At 26.4% G+C, this 22,114-nt stretch overlaps 4 protein-coding genes across 4 annotated transcripts; 1 reads left to right on the top strand and 3 right to left on the bottom strand.

Annotated features, from left to right (window-relative positions):
* Positions 1–634: 634 nt before the first annotated feature.
* SEY1 lies at positions 635–3,490 on the bottom strand (the record flags this gene model as incomplete). Its single annotated transcript, XM_029007416.1, has 1 exon — positions 635–3,490. The coding sequence occupies one exon, from the start codon at positions 3,488–3,490 to the stop codon at positions 635–637; it is 2,856 nt and encodes a 951-aa protein (XP_028863808.1).
* Positions 3,491–6,354: 2,864 nt separating this feature from the next.
* Positions 6,355–12,417, bottom strand: MCA3 (metacaspase-like protein; the record flags this gene model as incomplete). Its single annotated transcript, XM_029007415.1, has 1 exon — positions 6,355–12,417. One exon carries the CDS (start codon positions 12,415–12,417, stop codon positions 6,355–6,357), a length of 6,063 nt encoding a protein of 2,020 aa, XP_028863807.1.
* Positions 12,418–14,924: 2,507 nt separating this feature from the next.
* PmUG01_13042100 (conserved Plasmodium protein, unknown function) lies at positions 14,925–16,437 on the top strand (the record flags this gene model as incomplete). Its single annotated transcript, XM_029007414.1, has 2 exons — positions 14,925–15,977; positions 16,255–16,437. The coding sequence occupies 2 exons, from the start codon at positions 14,925–14,927 to the stop codon at positions 16,435–16,437; spliced, it is 1,236 nt and encodes a 411-aa protein (XP_028863806.1).
* A 279-nt stretch (positions 16,438–16,716) lies between these two features.
* PmUG01_13042000 (conserved Plasmodium protein, unknown function) lies at positions 16,717–21,052 on the bottom strand (the record flags this gene model as incomplete). Its single annotated transcript, XM_029007413.1, has 15 exons — positions 16,717–16,827; positions 16,927–17,049; positions 17,226–17,333; positions 17,594–17,764; positions 17,971–18,137; positions 18,312–18,424; positions 18,650–18,723; positions 18,838–18,949; positions 19,065–19,181; positions 19,265–19,401; positions 19,514–19,602; positions 19,779–20,032; positions 20,257–20,500; positions 20,730–20,843; positions 20,962–21,052. The coding sequence occupies 15 exons, from the start codon at positions 21,050–21,052 to the stop codon at positions 16,717–16,719; spliced, it is 2,025 nt and encodes a 674-aa protein (XP_028863805.1).
* Positions 21,053–22,114: the final 1,062 nt, after the last annotated feature.

Raw genomic sequence — 22,114 nt, 5'->3', positions numbered from 1 at the left:
TATAGTAGAACAGGGTACTATGGAATGGTTTTGTACTTCTGCTATAATGTACATACATAAACATATATATATATATATATATATAAATATACATATACATATACATTATACATATACATATACATATATATATACATATACATATACATATACATATACATATACATTATACATATACATATATATATACATATACATTATACATATACATATACATTATACATATACATTATACATATACATATAAATATATATATGTATATGTATATGGCAGTAGCAGAGTTCACATTGAAAAAGAAGGATTCAAATTTTAATAAAACTATGAAATTTATGTTATCGTATATATTATTTCAGCATTCAAGAATATCGAAGAAGGAAAAATTCAAAAAATGATATTTTACTATGAAAAAAATACGGGAAATAATCGTAGAAAAACGGTAAAAAAGGAATAATATAATATGGTTTAAGATAATGCAAGATATATGATATAATGCAACAATCTAACAAAAAAAAAAAAAAAAAAAAATATATATATATATATATATATATATATATATATATAAGCATATATACACATGCAAACACGCATATACGAATATATTCGCACTATGAATATAAATAGCGTTAATCAAAATCAGTCAGACATGTCCGCCTTGGTAGCTTTGTCGCCAATCGTTTGTATATGCTTATAAAAATTGTACGAATTTTTTGCAAAATAAAAAAAGACTTTGTTAACAGTGGAAAGGGCGCTGACATTACCATTATAAACAAGAGAACAAAAAACTACTATAAATGTGAGAAGGAAAGGGAGAATGATATTTAATTTAAAAAATACACGAATAAATAATAACAGTTCATTCCATCCTAGTACTAACAGAATAGCCCAAAAAAGAAGGGGGACATTCTTTAAGCTCATTTTAGCTCCTGTTTCTTGTATATATTGTGCATCTCTACATATTTCTTGTATTTTTCTTTTTGCTTTATTTTCACCCTTTTGAATAATTTCATCTTTTATAAAATTATTTGGTAAATAATCATCAATTAATTCTACTTTAGTATTCTTTTGAAGAATATCAATAATTAAAAAAGCAAAATTTTTGGACTCTCTAAAAATTTTCTTTAATTCAGCAGCAGAAATATCTCTCCACTGTCTTGGTTGTTCAGCATCATCATAATTAAAAACTGATTCAAATCTTTGTATAATAATTGTTGATAAATTTTCTGATATTTCTTCTAATTTGCTTTTTAATATATCCATAATTTCATCTAAATAATACTTGTTCAATTCAGAAACAAAATTTTTGTTTTCCATTTGTTTGTTAATTTCGTCATTAATTGAGCTAATGTATTTTTCCTTATTTTTAATTATGCCTATTTTTTTAGCGTTAAATTGATTCTTGTCCCCATAACAGGCGTTACTCCTATTACTGTTGTTATGATTATTGTTGCTACGATTACTGTTACTATCATCTGTATAATTTTTTTTCTGTTTATTTTGAGCGTAATTAAACTTGTCTCCTTCATCCACTTCGCCATATACCACCCCGATTCCCTCATCGTCCATATCCCCCTGATAGAAATAACTTTTTAAAAGGGCATTGTTGTTACTAACCCTAAGATTTATAAAGCACTTGGTTAAATTTGTATTAATACTTTCCTGTAAATTTTTAACAGTTTTCAAAGTATGTTCCCAATAATCTTCAGCATTTTTAGTTGTCTGCAATAAGGTATCCATATTCTTTAACCTACCTTTAATTGTAGCCCTTGTTCTATCTAATAAAACAGAACATTGGACGTTTCTAATTCTATGTACATCCTTACATATGGCAGTTGATAATATGCTTAGAGATGGCTTATAATTAAATTCATACACTTTGCTACTACCACTTCTGATATTATTACTACTATCGTTATTACTATTGTTATCACCATAGTTACTACTAATATTAATGTTAACATTATCAATAGTATTATCACCACCGCTAGTACCGCCATCAACCTCGATATTGCACTTTTCGTACTCTTCAAAAAATTGGCATAAAATATTATACTCCATTTTATCTGCGTTGTGCAAAAAGTTGGACCACAAAATAATGCACTTATCTTGACTACCTTTTTCACCCCCCTCCATCGTTTGTAAATTATGGATTTTATCCTTTCCTATATTCAAATTCGATTCCTTACTGAGTGAAAAAATGGCCTTATCCACTGAACAAGCATTATATAGATGATTCAAATCGTTGGAAAATTTAGTTGACAATTCCCTTTGAGTAAAATTTAAATTATTATCTACAATTTTCTGTAATTGTATAAATAAATAATCTAACAATTCTTTGGATGTTTTTATACATATACTTTCTTTATACCTAGAAGCTTCAGTCAAGTATTCGCTTAAACTTTTTTGTATAATATCTTTTTCAGCCCACTGTTTGAAATTATCTATAGGCATATTATGTGAGGTTTCCAACTTTTGTTTTAAGGTTTTGTTTATATTATTAATAACATTATTTTTAATTTCCTGACACCTAAATGTAGCTAACATTTCCTTTTGAGAAGGAATGTCTAGTTGAGACTGTTTAACTATAGTATTCCATATATTATTACAGTATTGAGCAAAACCATCTGATGGTATATTTCTTGAATATTGTGGAGGTCTTAATTCATACATCCATTTTAATCTTAAATTTTGAACATCTTTTAAAAATTCTTCTTTCTTTATTATACCATGTGATAAACCTACTACTTCAATAATAAAATAATTGTTAATATTAATATGCTCCGAATCTGGAGGTTTTTTCATTTCATTCCATATTTTATTTAAATATTCTTCTACAATTTTATTTTTTACAATATCTATAGATGCAAACTCTTCAAACCAATCCCTCACAGTAAATAATAATATCGTTTTGGGACTATTTTTATCTTGTTGAAATAACTCTAAATTTACTTCCATAACAGTTTTTAACAATCCATAATTAGATGCAGTAAAATTACCTAAAGAATGATACCATAAATTTACAATAACACAGTCTGCTAAAGCAAGAGAAAACAAAGCAGACCTATGTTCAAATGTTAATCTATTATCTCCTCTCTCTTTTGAATCATTTCCTTCGACATCTAGTATTAAGGTTGGACTTATACTGTTCCCTTTTCCTTTTATTTTCACACCATTGCTTATTGTAACATTCTGATTATTTTCATTTTCTACTTTCCCATTTGGACCATTCAAGTTATCTTCAAATGTATCGTAACTTAACCATAATCCTTGTGTCGTTTGGCTATGTCCAAGTTTCGTATTCATTACATCAAAAGAAGTTTTAAATAAATTGTTTAGTAAAGTACTCTTACCACTACTCTGACTGCCTAATATTGCTATTACGTTGTAATTAAAACCTAAATTTGATAAATTGTTTCTAATCATCCATTCTTTTAGGTCTTCTATTATATTCCCATCATAATCAATTATTTGTGTTTTACAGTCACTCTGCATTTTTACTTATCCTCTAAAATTTGATTCGATTTTGTGAGGGGGAATAACAATAAATTTCTAAGAGTTCGTGTAATTCCGCATAGGCCCGGGTAAATATGCGTTTTGCGGTATGCACGTAGGTAAACGTATATGGGAGTATTAATATGTACGTATATATATATATATATATTTATGTACTCACGTATGTGTAAATATGTGCACTCATTCAATAAGGGGATGCTACTTATAACTTTAGGTTCTAAATTGCCTGATTCCCCTTGCTCTATCTTTTAATAAATAAAACTGATCCCGTTTTTATGCAACAAATGACTCCTCATTCAACAATACATAAACGGATATATTAAAAATAAAACTAGTAAAGTAGTATTATTTACAATGAGAAATAAAATGAGTCAAAAAAAAAGGCACAGCGAGTAGTTCACTGAAATTATTACTTCGTAGCATTTATTGTTTCGCACAATTTAAATTATCTACATATATATGTTTACGTACATTTATATATTTACATATATGTACGGATGTACAAGCAAATGTACCTATGCGCATATAACAAATAAAAACCCTGTGGCATTCTAATGAAGAAAATTTCTTCAGTAAACTCTCCTTTTATTATTTCATTTCTCGATTATTAACGCACGGTTTATTATTTCCCTTTAGGAGCATTTTTTTTTTTTTTCGCCCCTATGTTCTATTACGAAATACAGAGTTAACACAATATTATAAAAAAACATAAGAGGACAAGGAAGAAGATGAAGAAGAAGTATTATTATGGAAACTATTTTATTAATAATTTATGCTAAATTTTCATTCACATCTTTTTAAAAAAACATATATTATTAATGTGTTTATTAAAAAGTACGAAAAAAAAAAAAAAAAAAAAAAATTATGTAAATTAGTGGGATATAAAGTATATAAAGTATAATGTAAAAAAAGAAGAATTTCAAAATTATACATATATTTATGCTACTGAAAACTTCAGAAATTTTTTTAATCTTAATTTTTATGCTCATTAATTCTTAATTCTAATTTTTTTTTTTTTTTTTTTTTTAATAGGAGCAAAATATATTAATTTTTTATTTGAACATGTATTTCATTTGTTAAACAAACTGGCGAATATAACATTGCTGCACAACTAAGTATATTAAAGAAAAGTATGTGCAACTTAAATGGGAATAACAGAATTACTTGGTAGTTTCATAATTACTATTTCACTTCAAATTTTTTTCGTTTTTACGTTTTTGTTCTTTCATAGGGGTATATATACATGTACATACTTACGTAGTGTATATATATATATATATATATACACACATTTATGCATTCATATATACGTACATGAATAAACATGTATGGTATAATTTAATGAATCTTCATTTGCACACATAATTTCCTAACTCCTTTTTTTTTTTTTTTTATTTGGTTAAGTCCTCAACAAAGTAATTTATTGCCAATTTTATTTTTACATTTATTAGGGGTTTTCTAATAGGGGAATAAATAAATATATATGGAATAAATTAGTAAAAAAGGGGTAAATATGGAGATACCATTTTAAAATATGAAGAAGTGTAAAAGATATAAATGCGATAATGATAATAATAATAATAATAATAATATAGTGGTTACATAGTAACTTTAGTAATGAATATAAGTTTTAACCGACTACAGTGGAGTGATTACGTTCCATTCGTCAACGAGTATTTATGTTTATATAAAAATGATCCACAACGCTAAGATATTAATTGTTCAGGAAAAAATAAATAATAAAAATATGTAAAAGTTATGTATTTTTAATTAGAAGAGTTGTTTTTTGTCTACAATAACCATTAATTTTAATACCATCGCCGTGCCGCTAAAAATAGCGTTACCAAAAGAAGCAGATGTATGTATACGTATGTTTAATACGTACATATTGCAACAGTTGTAAGTTAAAACGTTAGTAATAAAACGAAACATTTAAAAGGTTTCCTTAAATGATTTTTGCATGCAATTAGGATATGTATTTAGAGCTTATCTATATTTTTCCATATCCGCCCATAAGTGCATATAAAAAAAAAAAAAAAAAAATGAGGTGTTCATATAAGTATATTACAATAGTTTTCAGGACTTTGCCCATCCTCTGATTTACCTATTTTTACATTAAAATTAAAATGAATACGTTTTGAAAGAAAAAAACCTATAAAATTGTAAAGAAGTAGACATATAAACAAAAGTAATGTAACATAACAAAAGTAAACTTTTGCTTTTTCAGTTTCGTATCCCCAGAACTTGTTACCTCTCCTTATTCTAAATAAACACAGGAATAATTTTTATCACGAATTTTACTAACATGTTCAAAACAACTGTATTTATTTAAAACTATTAAAAAAGATTAATTAAACAAATTGGAAAAGTAAGAAAAAAAACGGAAAAAAGGCAAATCGAAAAAAAAAAAAATAAAATAATAACAAAATTAACACAAAAATTGTCATCACATTATATAGCGAACTTCATTTTTGAAAAGCAAGTTCATGAAGGTAACAAGGGGGCATTATACATATATGTGCATATATATATATATTATATATATGTGTATATGCATGTTCGTATGTATGTGCATATGCATGTTCTTACGTATATGTATATGCGCGAGTAAGAATACATATTTATTTTTCCTTTTGAAAAGAAAAGACCAGCGTATGAAGTATCAAAAAGATAATACCACGTAAGAGCAGCAGGAATGTTACAAAAAATTAAAAAAAAAAAAAAAAAAAAAAACTCGTAAATTAAAAAAATATATGATACTTAAAAAGTCTAAAATGTATGTATATAATGGTACGAATGTGCATACACAAATGTTCATGCTCCTTTTTTTTTTTTTTTTTTTTTTAACATCTTAAGGAATACGAATTTTTAATTTTATTGCTTTCTGCTGTAAAATATTTGGACGAAGCTGTATTAATTAATGTAGATGTCACAGATAAGGATTTTCTATTTTTAAGTGTATTTTTATTAATTTCTTCCCAAGCCTTATTAACATTTAAAAAAGGGGATAAATCTGAATGCATAAAATCACATTTATAATTTTGAAAATGTATATTCTTAGAATAATGAACAAAATAATTATTGGTACTCGCATTTGCACCTGGGTGTATAGTAAATTCTGGTTTTTGATCTAATTTTTTTAGTTTATTATTTTTTACATTTTGAATTTTTTTTTGTATGACATTTATTAAATTTTTTAAAGTCATTGGTAAAAATTTTGCGTTTCTCTGTTCAAAAATATTATTTTTTAATTCTATTTCTTTAAATTCGATAATAGCTTCAATTAAACAGTAAGTAAATACCCCGTGACTAACAAGCACATAATTATCTTTTCCTTTACAATTATTAAAAATCTCTTCATTGCTAGTTGTATTAACAGAGTAATCACTGTCGTCACTTTCATTAGAAACTGCATGCTTAACATTGTTGTCGTTATCATAATGTAAACTGGAATGCTTGATTTTTTTTTCTTCCGCATTTTCTTCTTCATCCTTACGCATCTTATCATAATCTTTATTGTAGTTAGTGCTATTGTTATTAATGCCGCTAGTACTATTGTTAAAAAATAATTTCATCACATTTAGGGAGAAACTAAAATTTTTCTCATAAATGCTTTTTTTTTCAGTTCCTAACTTGTGCACATTTGATAGTATCTTTTTGTGCTTATTTTTCCCGACTTCACATTTGTTTCCAAGCTTTTTTTCGTTGATTTTTTTATTCTTTCCTACTTGTTCGAGGTCTATCATTGGCTTTATTTGTGTCACTCTAGCAAATTCTACAGTTGGAAATAACCCTTCTATAGATGTCTGTTCCCATGTAGCCGCACATAAGCAATATGCCTTTGGTGCAACTGGTAAAGATGAGATAGACTGCAACAAAGGATCAATCATAGCAGATGTAGATTCCACTTCAATTAATTTAGAATATCTTGATTTACAAAAATATTTTTTCATACTAATATGATTCAAAATTGTTATATCATAAACAGCCTTATGTACTTTATTCGTAGGATTAGCAATTGGCCATATACCCTTTTGCTTACATCCTTTTATATATGACAAAGAATTTTCAGTTCCTGCTGGATCCAAAATTGTTTGTCCACCTGAACAATCCAAAATAATAGTCATCTGTGCACTTATATTTATACTTAATAATAAATCTTTTAACTGAACAGTTGTTATTACATTATGTGCATAATTTCTACTAAAAGGGTCAGAACAAAGAAATGCTTCATCATATCCTTCACCCTCCCATCCACTCATGTTATCGACCTGAACACTTTTCCCTGCAAAATAAAAAACATATGAACCAAAAGGAGCTGAATCTCGAACTAGCCAGTTTACTGCTTTTAATATATTTATTCTGGTTGGCCATAAATTAAAACTAATATTTTCTGATGAAAAATCTACATTTTTAATATCTACATTTCTGCATGAATTGCTATCTATCATTTTTGTATTTATTTTTTCTTTATCATATGTACTACTTTTATTAAATAAATTAAAAAAATTATTTTTTTCGACTTTTTTCTCATCATTTGCATAAATATATTCTTCTTTTATATACTTTTTTCTATCTATATCAAAATCCTCGTAAATATATGCGTTTGACGGTAAGCTGTCAGTTAGTAGCAAAATATTATCAGGCATGAAATCAAAATATTTAACTAAAGCTCTACAAAAAATATAAGCATCATTTACTGATCCGTAAAGTCTGTTACCTCCCACATCATTCAAATAGTTACATCCGATAACCACCGCCTTTTTTACAATCTTCTTTGTATCTACTTCATTTTCAGTTGTAGTTATGGCTGTAGTTGCACTTTCTAATGGACCCCCATTTTTTAATTTAATTTCTGGAATAGCCCTGTCTGACACGTTCATTTTTGAGCTTTGTTTTCTATACGACACAGTGCGATGAAAATTTGTTAGCGTTTTAGTATGCGTATTCCTTAAATAGTTATATATATCACTATTGCAAATCGATTTGCACGTACCTAGCCCTTTTTTTTTGTCGTCCTTACTTTTTGCACTATTTAAATGGAGTACTACTGTTTTGGGGAAAATGTTGTTATTTGTTCCTATGCTTATATTTTCTCTTCCTTTGTTTTGTACCTTTGTACAAGTATCGTTCTTACTGGTACAAGATATATTTTTATTCGTGTAATTATTTAGATGATGAGCAATGCTAACATTCATTCTTTTACCAGTTAATGAAGTGTCCGTAGTTGGTAAATCGTCGTTCACCATCACATTGCTTTCGTTATTTACGCTATTCATGCTATTTACTCCATTTACGCTGTTTACATTTTTGCATGGCGCCTTATTACTCTGTCCAACATTTACTAGGGTACTGCTTTTCATTTTCAGATTAGAACTAGACGTGATTATTACATTACTATTTACTAAGTCCTTCTTCTTATCATTTAAAGAAGTATTACTGATACTACCGTTTACTTCGCAAGGGTGTAATATATTACTATTAATAGGCACTAGGCTGCTTTGAATTTTATCACTACTACTATTATTAATACTATTTTTCAGCATAATATTTTTATTTAGTGTATCATTAATGATCTCATTATTTTTTTGCAGTGGAAAGGTAATGGTGTTCATATTTACGATGTTATTACTTTCTTCCCTCTCATTTTTCATAAGAAAATTATTGATAGTATAATTCTGATGGTCTACCATGTCCATTCTTCTGTTATGAAAATACATATTTACATTATCATCTTGATTATTAGAATTATTATTTATGTCATTAGTAAATTTATAGGCATTATTTATTACATAATTCCTTATATACATGGGGTTATTTAACATGTTCACATTTGTGATGAACTTATTTTTCCTTAACTGTTCATATTTTTCCTCTTCATTAGGTACTACTTTATCAGTAATAGTGTGATAATTTCTAAGGGGGTTGCTTTCTATCTTTCCTTTTTCTAGGACACATTCATGACTTAAATAAGTAGCTTCATTAAACGCATATTTTTTCAATTCTGTACTGCTTTGACATTCATCCGTAGAGGAATTATTAGATATGGTATATTTTTTTTGATAATCGTTTGTTTGATTTCTCTTTTCATTTATAATATTGTCGTTTTTTTCATGTATATAATTTTTATCATACTTGATAAATCTTTCATCATCTATTTTACTTATTTTATGTTCCATATTTAGAGGTACATAGGAAGATAAGATATTCCGCTCCGAATTATCCTTTCTGTCTGCATTATATTCATTCCTATTTTGTATATTGCTCAGATTATGATCTATGTATATTTTTTTAAAAATATGAACGCTACTTTTATTTAATTTATTGTTATCATTGTTATTGCTATTATTATTATTATTATCATCGTTGCTTTTGTTATTATTATTATTATCAATTTCGCGTTCATTTTGGGGGAACTTCACCCCGACTAAGTTACCATCCTCAGCATATTGTTGCAATACAATTTTTGAAGAGTTGGTCACATTGGGGGAAATATGTACATGTTCGTATTTATTACATTTATTTGAACGTAAAGGAGAAGTTCTGAAACAATTCATGTTTATATGAGAGTAGTAATTATTATCCTTTACAAAGGTAGATAAATTGTTCAGATCCTCATAACAATTTTTTAAAAGTGTATTTTCCCTATCGCTCCTTACTAATGGATGAAACTCATTTATACTTTCATTTTTGGTGTAATTTGTGTTGTCACTTTTATTGTTCATAATAGTCATCATATCATCCCCATTACAAATTTTCGATGCGATAATTCCATTTTTTATACCTCTGTCTAGCACATTATTGTAGCTTTTGTAAAACTCATTTGTGTTTACATCTCTAGCGTCTGGGTATATATTCTTTCTAAAAACTTGCTGACTCAAATCATTATAAGTATAATAATTCTTATAACTGTTAGGACACTTCAAACTATTCCAGTTAATCCTATAATTGGAATTATCATAAAAATTCAAACTGTCTTCTTCTTTTATGGGGTCACTTATGTCTTTATCACATGATACATAATTTACACTTTCTAAATAATTGCCATTTTTTAAATGGCTTTTCCCATTTATGACTTTTCTCCTACTAAAATCTCTGCTACAATTTGAATATGTGTTTCCATTCAAATTATCCTTATTTTTATTTTTTAACATTTTGGAATAAAAATTATCTGTGTAATATCTATTAGCAATAATCTCATTATCACTACAATTGGGTAACGAAGAATATTTCTTAAAATTGTCATAGTTTGTATTAATGAAAAAATTCTTAGCAGTGTAATTTTTTTTTGAATCTACATCTGTATGGTCATACTTTTTATATGTTCTTAATTCTTTATTTAACATCTCTATTGGGGATGTACTGTTATATAATAAATGTTTAAAAGGTTTAACTTGTTCAGAATGGTCAAAATGTTTATTATATTTATATGACCCTTTTTGCATATTAAAATCATCTGTAGTAGCTTTAACACAATTAAACTTTACTTCCCCTTCTTCATAAATAGAATCAGGAGGTTTCGAATACAATAAATTTCTATGCATATTTTCATTTCCCTTTTCGATAATGGAGTGTATTCCTTTTTTCCTCACTAAGTCAGATTTACCATTATGATGACTTATATACTTTAGCATATTATGAAAATTTCCCTTAATATAATTATCATTTACCATTTTTCTATTTTTCTCTAAAAATATTATGCAATCCTTATTCAAATATGACATATACTTATTTGTTAAAACGTCACTATGCCTATTTGGCATATCCTCTTTCACATTGCTACTACATGAAACATCCCTATATGCCGTTATTGAATTTCTTTTACTTGAAACATTTCTACGTTCGGCTATTCCATTAACGTGATTTTCATAAATTCTGTATCCCTCTGAATGGTTACCTCTTGGCATATCCCTACTAGAAATGTGAGATAGGGTTGCTACTCTAGATGGATTAGATAATTCAAACTTTGGTAATATAGTCATTTTCGCGCTATTACTTCTCTCCTTTACGCGTTTGACAGAATTATGATTTACACTGTTATTTATGTTACGTTCATAGCAATTTATTTTGTTAATCTGCTCTAATTTATTTTGTTTTATTTGTATGTCTTCATTCTTAATACTGTTCTTCGTTGTTATACTAGTTTTGGTTTCTAACAAATTCAATGCATGTTCATCATGTAAACATTTATTCTTATTTTCTTGCTTCCTTATTCCATTATATGTATTATATGTAGATAATAAATCAATGCTTCCTTTATTTATGATCATCTTACCAATAATTTGTTCGTTACTGTTGCTATTTTCATTTTTTACCCTATCATGATCGCTATTCTTTTTCTTTACATTCTCTTCAACATAATGATGTATATCTTTTTTTAATATGCTTTTTCTTCTGTTATCTGGTCTACTACAAATACTATTTAGGGTCGAGGGTAATTCCTTTCTCCTTAAATTTATAATTTTTCTTATATTACTACTGTTGCTGTTACTATTACTGTTACTATTACTTCCATTTGCGTTGTTATTACTATTACGTGCGATTTTTCTTGATACTGTTTGAGCTCTTTTTGAACTATTACCTTTGTGAGTGATTTTACTCATTCTGTTATAACATTCTACATTTCTAGACACTGTCTTAAATTTGTCCATACAATAACCCTTAGTACTTACTTTTTTCATACTTTTCAATAGCTTTTTCTTTTCATTAGATATTTTGCATGATGCATATTTTTCATTTAATTTACACTTATCTTCATCGCTATGTTTGTCCAATTTATAACTTTTCGTTTTCTTTTCATGACATGTTAAAGAACTCTTTAACGAGGTACTTTTCTTAACACTCGACGTAAACCTTCTATCATCTTTCTTACTACCATTGATATTTATATTATCATAATTGCCCATCCTTTTGCTCAGTTATAGCATGCAAAGCTTTTTTTACTTAAAAATATAGACTACTTCCAAATTTTAATAAGAAAAAAAAAAAAAATAAAATAAAAATAAAAATAAAAATGAATACTAAAACAAAAATTAACCCTAAAACTGAAACTGAAACAAAAAGTGTATAGCGGAGAACACATTAAAAAAAAAAAAAAAAAAAAAAAGATTGTGAAATAAATGGGAAAAGGCAGCAATTGAAAGAACAAAAAAAAAAAAAAAAATGCTACTTGCGTTTTCTATACGAGTACGTACGCGTTGAGCTATGCACCTGTAGACGTACACACATGCGCATATGTAAATATATATATATACTTATATGCACACATTCAAGGTATGTATATATACATATTAGCAAATGTTTGGTGAACACGTAGGAGAGTACACTAACTTAAAACAAAGAAAAATATGTTTAACCCCTTTAATTAAATTTTCGATCTTTCCAAAACATTCTTATTATACGCATTCTCTCTCATGAATTGTGAAGGATGACTACCATTAAAACAAAAAAAAAAAAAAGTAAAATTATAAGAGCCAATTTATGCCTATAAATTTACCAGTGACACTAATAGTACCCATGTATTTATATGTACAATATATTTAAACATATATGTACAAATAAACTTTAACAGTTGTTCATCTTTTTTTTTTTTTTTTTTTTTATTCTATATAAAATGCAACATTAATGCATTCTAGTGCGCACATCAATCAGTGCCATTCTATATTCTTTCTCTTATGTTATATTTTCTTTACCCTTTTAATCTTACATAACTGTTTGTATTCGTAAGTAAAAAATAAAAAAATATAAAGTTATTACCACCGGAAACGAGCCCTTCATATATGGAGAAATAAAAAAAAAGAAAAAAAAAAAAGAAATAATATAAACTTCTATAATGATCAGATGCAGTACTTCTAAGTGTTAATTCGTAAAATTCTTGAAGTCCAGGGTTCGTTATATATACATATACATATATATATATATATATATACATATTAAATATCCATACAGGTATATATATATGTACACATTTACGTATATATGTATATTTATGACCTTTTACAATCATGCTTATGATATTTTGCTTTAAGTGTGATATAACAAGTTATGTATGATGCTAAGATATATGTGTGACATCACAAATTATTTTTTATATTATAAATTATTTGTAATATCACAATTTATCTGTGATATTGTTCTTTATCAAATTAAAAATCTCGTATTGGCTTTAATTAATATGTTAGAAATGTTCCAATTTTTACGGTGTTCGTTATCATATGTGTATTTTTTTTTTTCATTTTACGTGTGTATTACATTATTTATATCATTTTTATATCATTTTTATTTCATTTTTATTTCGCTTTTAATTCGCTTTTATTTCGCTTTTATTTCTCTTTTAATTCGCTTTTATTTCGATTTTATTTGTTCGTAATTTGCTTTATTTTATTTTATTCTATTTCTTCCGATTACCTTATTTGAGACTCGAATTGTAAATAAAAAAAAAAAAAAAATTGTACGTTTCACATTTTCACGTATCCTAGAAATTCAGCATTTCTTTATTTTTTTAAAATTTATTATTAATTTTACATTTTCTTAACACTAGGAAGTTTTATGTATTTTGTGTGATGGTATAACTTTTTTTTTTTTCTGAGATATTTATTTTACAGATAAAAAAAAAAAGAAAAGATATAGTTCTTTTTATTTGAGCCCATTACATATGATCGTATTAACATCTTCTAACATCTTCAGTTCATCTTTTTTTTCAGAACAGCATATGAATGACAATGCGAGCGGATATTTTCCGTAAACGTTTTACGTATATATATGTATATGTTATGTAAATGTATATGTATATATATATATATATGTATATGTATATATATATATATATGTATATGTATATATATATATATGTATATGTGACACTATAATGAAGAGGATATACGAATAACTTCTATTTATAAGATTATTTTACCAAAAAAAAGCTAATCCTACAATATTGCACAAGAAAAAAGAAAAACAAAATTAATCATTATTTAACGGCTGAATGGACGAAGTATAAAAAAAATAAAATAAGTTTCATATTAAAACATGAGTTTTTAATAAAATAGTTCAAATATGAATAAGGCGCACTTTATGCCAACTGATGATATATTTTATGCTTTAAAATTCTTATACGTATAATTTTAAAGAAATAGTTAATATGGTTGTAATACTTGGATAGACATAGAAATAAAAAAAAAAAAAAAAAAAAAAAATATAAAAAGATGTACATAATACCAACTGGCATAGCCATACACGCTAGTGAACATACAAATTTTGAAGAATTGAAAAATTGTAAGTGCTTAAAGTTTTTCATCTTTAAAAATGTAAACACATATAAAATGCGTTGAATGTATTTGCAATGTACAGAGCGAAAGGGAAATATAAAAAAGATAAGAAAAAAAAAATAACGTAAAAAACGTAGAACATTCAAATGAAAAAACTAATAAACGCCTTTTTACCTTATTACACGCACAACAACATCTTGACTGCTAACCTGAGTTTTAAAAAAAAAGTGGCTTTTCTTTATTTTTATTTAGATCGATATATTTATTCTCCTTTATTTCAAACTCTTCTCAAAGGTAAAAATGTGGAAGAAAAAAATAAAATAAAAAAATATATTACAAAAAGGTTAGCTAATCATTTTGGATTTGCATTTCATATGGATGTAGATAGAACCAATATGTGCAATGGTAGTAGTATAAATAAAAGTACTGTGAAAGAAATTCCTTCAAACAACAATGGTGGATATGTAGATAAAAAACCGTTAACTGATAATGAAGAGATAAATGCAATATGGCCTGAAAGGATTTCTTACGTAACTCCCTTGAAAGTAAAAAAAAAAATAATGGATGAAAAATTTAATGTTATTTATATTGGACATATGAGCATTTTAATTCAGTTAAAAAATTTTAATATATTAATAGATCCAGTATTGTCAAACCGAATAGGATTATATAACGTGTTAGGTATTAAAAGAACAATAAAAGCTGGCATATCTTTTGAGTATTTACCGAATATTGATTTTATTTTATTAAGTAATAATAGATTTGATACAATGGATATAAGTACGTTAAAAAAAATTATATTAAGAGATAGCAGTATAGTAATTGGCGGTATGAACATAAGGAGATATTTGACAAAAAGAAATTTTCCTGTTGTTTATCCTTTAAATTGGTTTAATAAATTAACTTTTGAAAATATATCTTTTTATTATTTACCTACTTTAACCAATAGTCATAGATATTTTTGTTTGGATAAAAATGTATACCTGCCAGGATCTTTTTTAATTCATGATACTTTGTCAAATGCTTCTATTTTTTATAGTGGTCATTCGGCTTATTCTTGTCATTTTTTGCAAATTAAAAATTATGTTAATATTATTTTAAAAAATGGTAATATCGATTTAGCTATTTTACCTATTGGTATATATAAACCGCGTTCATTATACGATCATTTTCACATGTCTCCTGAACAAGCAGTGCTGGTAAGTTGCCCCCCCATATGAAACTTCCCGTTCATCAATACAATGCATTATACACAAATCCACACGCATCTATTTATATCCATATATATATAAATATATATGTATATATATATACGTATGTACGTACATATGTACATATTTGGGGGTATATATATAAGTGCATATATAGCGAACTGTAAGTCTTTGCTGTGCATACGTCTGATACACCACTCAGGATGTATTTCTGAATTCCTGTTCAAAATAATATCCCTGTTTTTTGTTTTTTTTTCCTTTTTAGAGTCATTTTGATTTGAATAGTAAAATGTCTTTGGGCATAGGAATGGACGTGTTTTGTTTAGGTGGGGAGAAATACAGAGAAGCTACAACAGAACTTGTAAACATTTTAGATATTTATGAAAACGAAAAAAAAAAAAAAATTAATTTTGTTACATTACAACCAGGACACAATATTACATTCTGATTGGAAATTGTTCGTTTGAATTAAAAAAAAAAAAAATGCATGCACATATTTCATGTAATGTATATACATGTGTAAGCATAAACGGCAAATACTTATCGGAAAAAAAGACTAATCAAAAGTGCTGATATTAAGACGACAATCATAAATGTACTGCAGTGATATGGATAATTTCTCATTATTAATACACGTGTGGCCATATATATATACATATATTTATGTAGATACATATGTATGTATGCGTATATATGTACTTCCACGCAGGTGTGCACGTGCATAAGTTCATTCATATGCAGTGGCCAAAGCCTTGAAGCATAATTTTTTCCTCTTGTTGTATTCCTTTTCCTTTCCAATTATATCAGTGTTCATTTTTTCTAAATTTTCTTTTATCTTCTGAAAAAAGGATAAATAAATTTTGTTATAATATGTAAATATGTCAGACAACTTTTGTAGCAACATTTGTTATCACCATATATAAGCATGTGAGGGTACCTTGACAAGCCCTTGACTCTTGTTTAATATTTCGCTTGTACAGAAAATAAATTTCCCCTCCTCGTATACCTTTTTTACGTCATTTTTATTTACGCTAATCTTTTTCATACTCTCAATTAAAACCTGAATTAAGAAGTAACACGTATTTGGATATACATGCATTTATGTGTACATGTATATGTGAGTACATATGTATATATGCATATGGGGAAGTTAATTTATTTTCGCATCTTTTAAAAGTGTAGAAGCACGTGTATTTTATAAGGAAACAATGTTTCCCTTGTTTTACATATTGTTACATTCATTTCCTTGGTTAACATAGATATTTCTTTTTCAGTACTGAACATTATGCTTTTCTTTTTTTTCTCGTATTTCTTATGTAATTCATCTCGTCTAATCTTCTGCTTCTATATGTAAAGAAAAAATATATATATATATACATAAATATATGTACGTACACATACATATGTTATCACCTTTTAGCTCTTTAACATTTCCTGTCAACCATAAAAGAGCCATTTTAGCAGCGTTATATACATGTATTTTATAAAGAGATGTGTTCATGTAAATAATAAAATGAGGAAGGAGGCACATGTCTGTGAAATCCTCATTTATTTAATCGTTTTCTTCCATTTTGTTAACCCCTTTTAATTTGAGAAGTATATACCTCTATCAATGATTTTATATGGTTATCTATTTCGTTAAGAGCATCACAAAAATTCTTCTTTAGATTCATTTTAAATTTTTCCTTCTTTTCTTTATGGCAAGAAATTATTTTTTCTATGATTATTTCAGTGTCACTATCTCTTTCTATGATATTGTGGCCTTTTATTCTAACCTAATACATTATAAAATGAAATATCGTTTGCAAAAGTATTTATGAATAAGTTTATGAAGATAGTTATATTGATGTTCATACAGATGATTATACGTGTGTGCATATATATGGTGTTTTCTTACTAGACCAAATGAATAGTAACAATGCTGATTTTTAAGAAACAATAGACTATTATTTTCTGTTTTTTCCTGCTTTCCTAACTATACCTGTGGTGTGCTTATGTCTAACTTGTAATTCATCAGGAAATGCTCATTCTCCGGCTGTTTTTTAAAATCGCCATTATCTTCATAACCCTTTACATAATTTTTTTGCTCTGACAATTTGTTATATTTTAACTTACACTCTTTTTCCAGGTTTTTCTTTTTCTTCTCAACTAAGTTAAAATTTTTATCAAATATGCAAAACACGAATGAGCATTTGTTTAAATTTTCGTTTTTCTAGTTTATATATTGTTCATGAGAGGATATGCTCACATAGGACTATATAGATAGTTATAATTCCTTTTTGTTACTATTAAATATATGTACGAAATTATATATGTATTTACTTGTGTACATATACTCACGCTGTTGCGCCAAAGTGCAATCTCTACTTTTTTCTGTTTCTCTTTTGTCCGAACCTTTACATTTTAAAGTTTCTATTCTTTTTCTTGTGTTATTTCTTAGCAATTTTTCGCTAAAAAAATTAATTGATATGCCATTATTTTTGTCAAATTTCGAAAAGCTATCAGTGTTATTTTGTGCATGTAACGAAAGGTCGCAGCGCTAGTTTTCACTTACGGTATTCATTTAACGTTGATTTTATATTAACAAATATACGAATGCTGGAATTTACGCACACACATATACATGAGTACTTATTTTTTAGTAATATTTTACTTTTTACCTTATGTCTTTATCTTTAAACGATGAGTTCGAAGTTAAAGGAGAATCTTGTAGTCGTTCCACTATATTATCCTCCTTAAATGAGCGCAAAAAAAAAAAAAAAAATGAAAGAAACGAAATAAAACTTATTTCTGTTATATGCTTCTTATTTAGTTTATAATTCTCCATTTTATAACATTTTAGTATTACGCTGAAGTAGCTTAATCTGACTTTATCTTCCTTCTTTTTATATTGCTTATTATGTGCATTCGTTTGGATATCGCACTTTTGTCTTTTTTGTTCTTCTTTTTCTAATTTTAGACTTAATCTTTTTTTTTTTCAAATGAAAATAAAAAAGGGTAAAATTGCATTTTTTTTTTTTTTTTTTTTTGTGTGTACATATAATATTTGCTGTTCCTTTATTAGCTTCTTCTTACGTGTCTAAAAGTGAATTCATGATATTCTTTATTTCTTTTGAGCTTTTCTTTACTTCTATTGACAAAGTAAACTTATTAATTGTCTCATGATCAATTGAGTTTTTTACATCCTCTCCCCTAGACAGCATAGTTACAAAAAAAATATATGTATATAATAACATTTCAAAAATGATAAAGTAGAATAAGAAATATTATATTACCACAGGCAAAAAATATTCGTCTGTTCAACTATTGCTTTGCATTCCAAGGTAAAAATATCTTTATTCTTGAAATATGCTGATGTTATGTGGTAGTATGGAACTTCTATCTTACATTTTTCATCTTCTTCTACATTGTCCTAATTTAGTAAGAAGTGAAAATAGGTGTAAACATATATATACATATATATATATATATATATATGTACATGTATATATCATGACTTATTTTTTTCCTCATTTTGACTCTACGTAATATAAAAACATAGAGGACTTTCCCAAATAGCACAATGTACATTCCTTCTTCACGTATTTTTTATTGCCACTTATTATGAATGACCCTGACATGTGAGATATTTAAAAATAAAAAAAAGAAAAAAACATGGTAAAATGGAACAAAATGGAGCAGAATATGGTTTACAATTTATCCAAAAACAACTTCGTGAACGTGCAAAAAAAAAAAAAAAAAAAAGTATAAACATGTAAGTCAGAAAAAGCAAAAATTAAATATCTTAACCATTTTCAATGATGCACTTTCCGTCCAAAAAATTTTCTTCCTTCAGCCAATTTATGCATTCTTCATCAAACTTTAATATTTTAAAATTTTTTAATTTCTCTAATGTTTCTATATTCACGTGAAAACGTTTTATATTGAATGTGCTTAAATCAACTCTTCTGAAGGCCCTCCATAAAAATTCGGTGTAAGATATTTTCAGCTCTAGGTCATTTTCAATTTTTATATTTTCAAATAGCTGCTTCGTCAGGTTTAATCTATGATAATTTTCCAGTTACAAGTATAAAAAAAAAAGTTTCAAATGAGGATTAATAAAAGTAATAATATTTTGCATATACATATGACGCACACGCGAGCAGCTAGAGTTATATTGTTCGTTTAAACATTTTTTGACTCTTTTATACTTTTCATTTTTTTATCATAATTTGCAAATATTAACGTAAAATCATCATATGTCTTATAATATGTAATATAATATTACAGTTGATTTGTAAAAGCAGTTTCAATTTTCCTCCTTGAGGTTGAGTTGTTGAAATTTAAAAAGGAACTAATTACTGAACATAGATGCCTCCTTAAACAATTAAAACTGAAGGAGTATGTTAAATTGTCATTTTCATAATTTGTATGACAAACTAGTTTACTGAACAGAAATTCACAAAAATTTATTGATATGTCTAGGTCGACATCAATACTTTTTCTATCTTCGATCGTATTTTCTAATATAACTTCAGAAAGAAGGAAAAGAGAATACGACATACGTGAGTGTGTACATAAATATATATACGTGTATGTCTACGTATGTGAACATGAGTATTTACGTGTATATGTACGCCTCTGCAGATTGAATACTAGTATTTATTTAAATTTTAAAGCAATTAATTGAGCTCATAAAAAAAAAAAAAAAGAAGAAATAACAAATTAACACATAAAACAAATAGCCTATGTATGAATTACTAATTTTGTCAACCACTTCCCACACCACAGATGATAAAAAACAATCATTATATTTTTCAAAAAAATAATCCAATATTTCTATCAAGGCATTTAAATGTTGGCTGTTTATATTTCCTAAAGGAATGAAAGAAGATAAAAAAATTTAACTCTGCTTCCATTTTGTATATGCTCAAGTTAGCATTATTAATGTGAAAGTAAAAAAAAAAAAAAAAAAAAGTAAGTTCTACTTTACCTCCATTGTCGCATAACTTTTTTAATTTTCTTGTTTTTAATAAAATGGTATCTATGTTTAGTTCGTTTATATCATACACTTTGGAGCTCATTATTTAAGGAAATAATAAATGCTAATATTATAGTTTTAAATATTGTGAATTAACATTACATTTCGGGGTAATATAGCCCTTTAACTATGTTTTCTTTTTTAAAAAACTAATAATTTTAAAATGTATATAATTCATACAAGAATTTGTAGAAGTAAATTTTTATATTTCTTTGTCTTACGTAATATTTTGTTTGGCCACTAAATGTTGAAACAGTTATACATATACGTATACATATATATATATATATATATATATACACATGTATCAGAATTGTGCATGTGTAAAAAAAAAAAAAAGTTAACCGAATGACCACAAAAATTGAATGTAGATAATTGCTGAACGTTGTAGGTACACTTTCGTAAGTCTTTTTTTTTTTTTTTTTTTTTTATATATATTTATATATATATATAACTGTATGTATGTGTACATAATAATTAAATTTAAAAAGTAGCAGAAATGTTACACATGATAAATATATTATATGTAAACATTATATAATTAAAAATTTGGTTTATTTATTACTTACAAATATGACAAAATGTGACAAACATCTTTTAAAATTATTTCCTTATAATGTGGGAACAAGGTACGAATAACCCAAATGAAAACTACGTATATTATTATTAAAATTAAAGGAATAAAACAAAAAAAAACATTTTTTCATTATTTTCTTTTTTTTTTTTTACCGTTTTTTTTAGTTTAATATATTTGATATAGGAAGATATGTGCAAAGTATCCCCTTGTCAACGTTTTCACACTAAAGTTATTTTCCAAATATTTACCAATAATTTAAAAAAAATTCGCTATTAACATTTTACCTTCGTATAAAATTTTTTTCCTTTTTTTTCAGTTCCATAAAAAAATTAATTTTATTAATATAGCAACCACAAAAATTAGGCTTAAATTATGTATAAGTTGAATATTAAAAAATGCTTCATATTTCCCCTTTTTCTTTTTTTGAGTTCTTAAAAATATGATGTCGTCAATGTGTTATTAAAATTTGCTCTTTCGTAAAACATTTTTATGAGTATATTTAATATGAACTAGACCAAAAAAAAAAAA

This window comes from Plasmodium malariae (assembly GCF_900090045.1).
Source record: "Plasmodium malariae genome assembly, chromosome: 13".
Lineage (NCBI taxonomy): Eukaryota > Apicomplexa > Aconoidasida > Haemosporida > Plasmodiidae > Plasmodium > Plasmodium malariae.
This window is presented reverse-complemented; position numbering and strand designations above follow the sequence as displayed.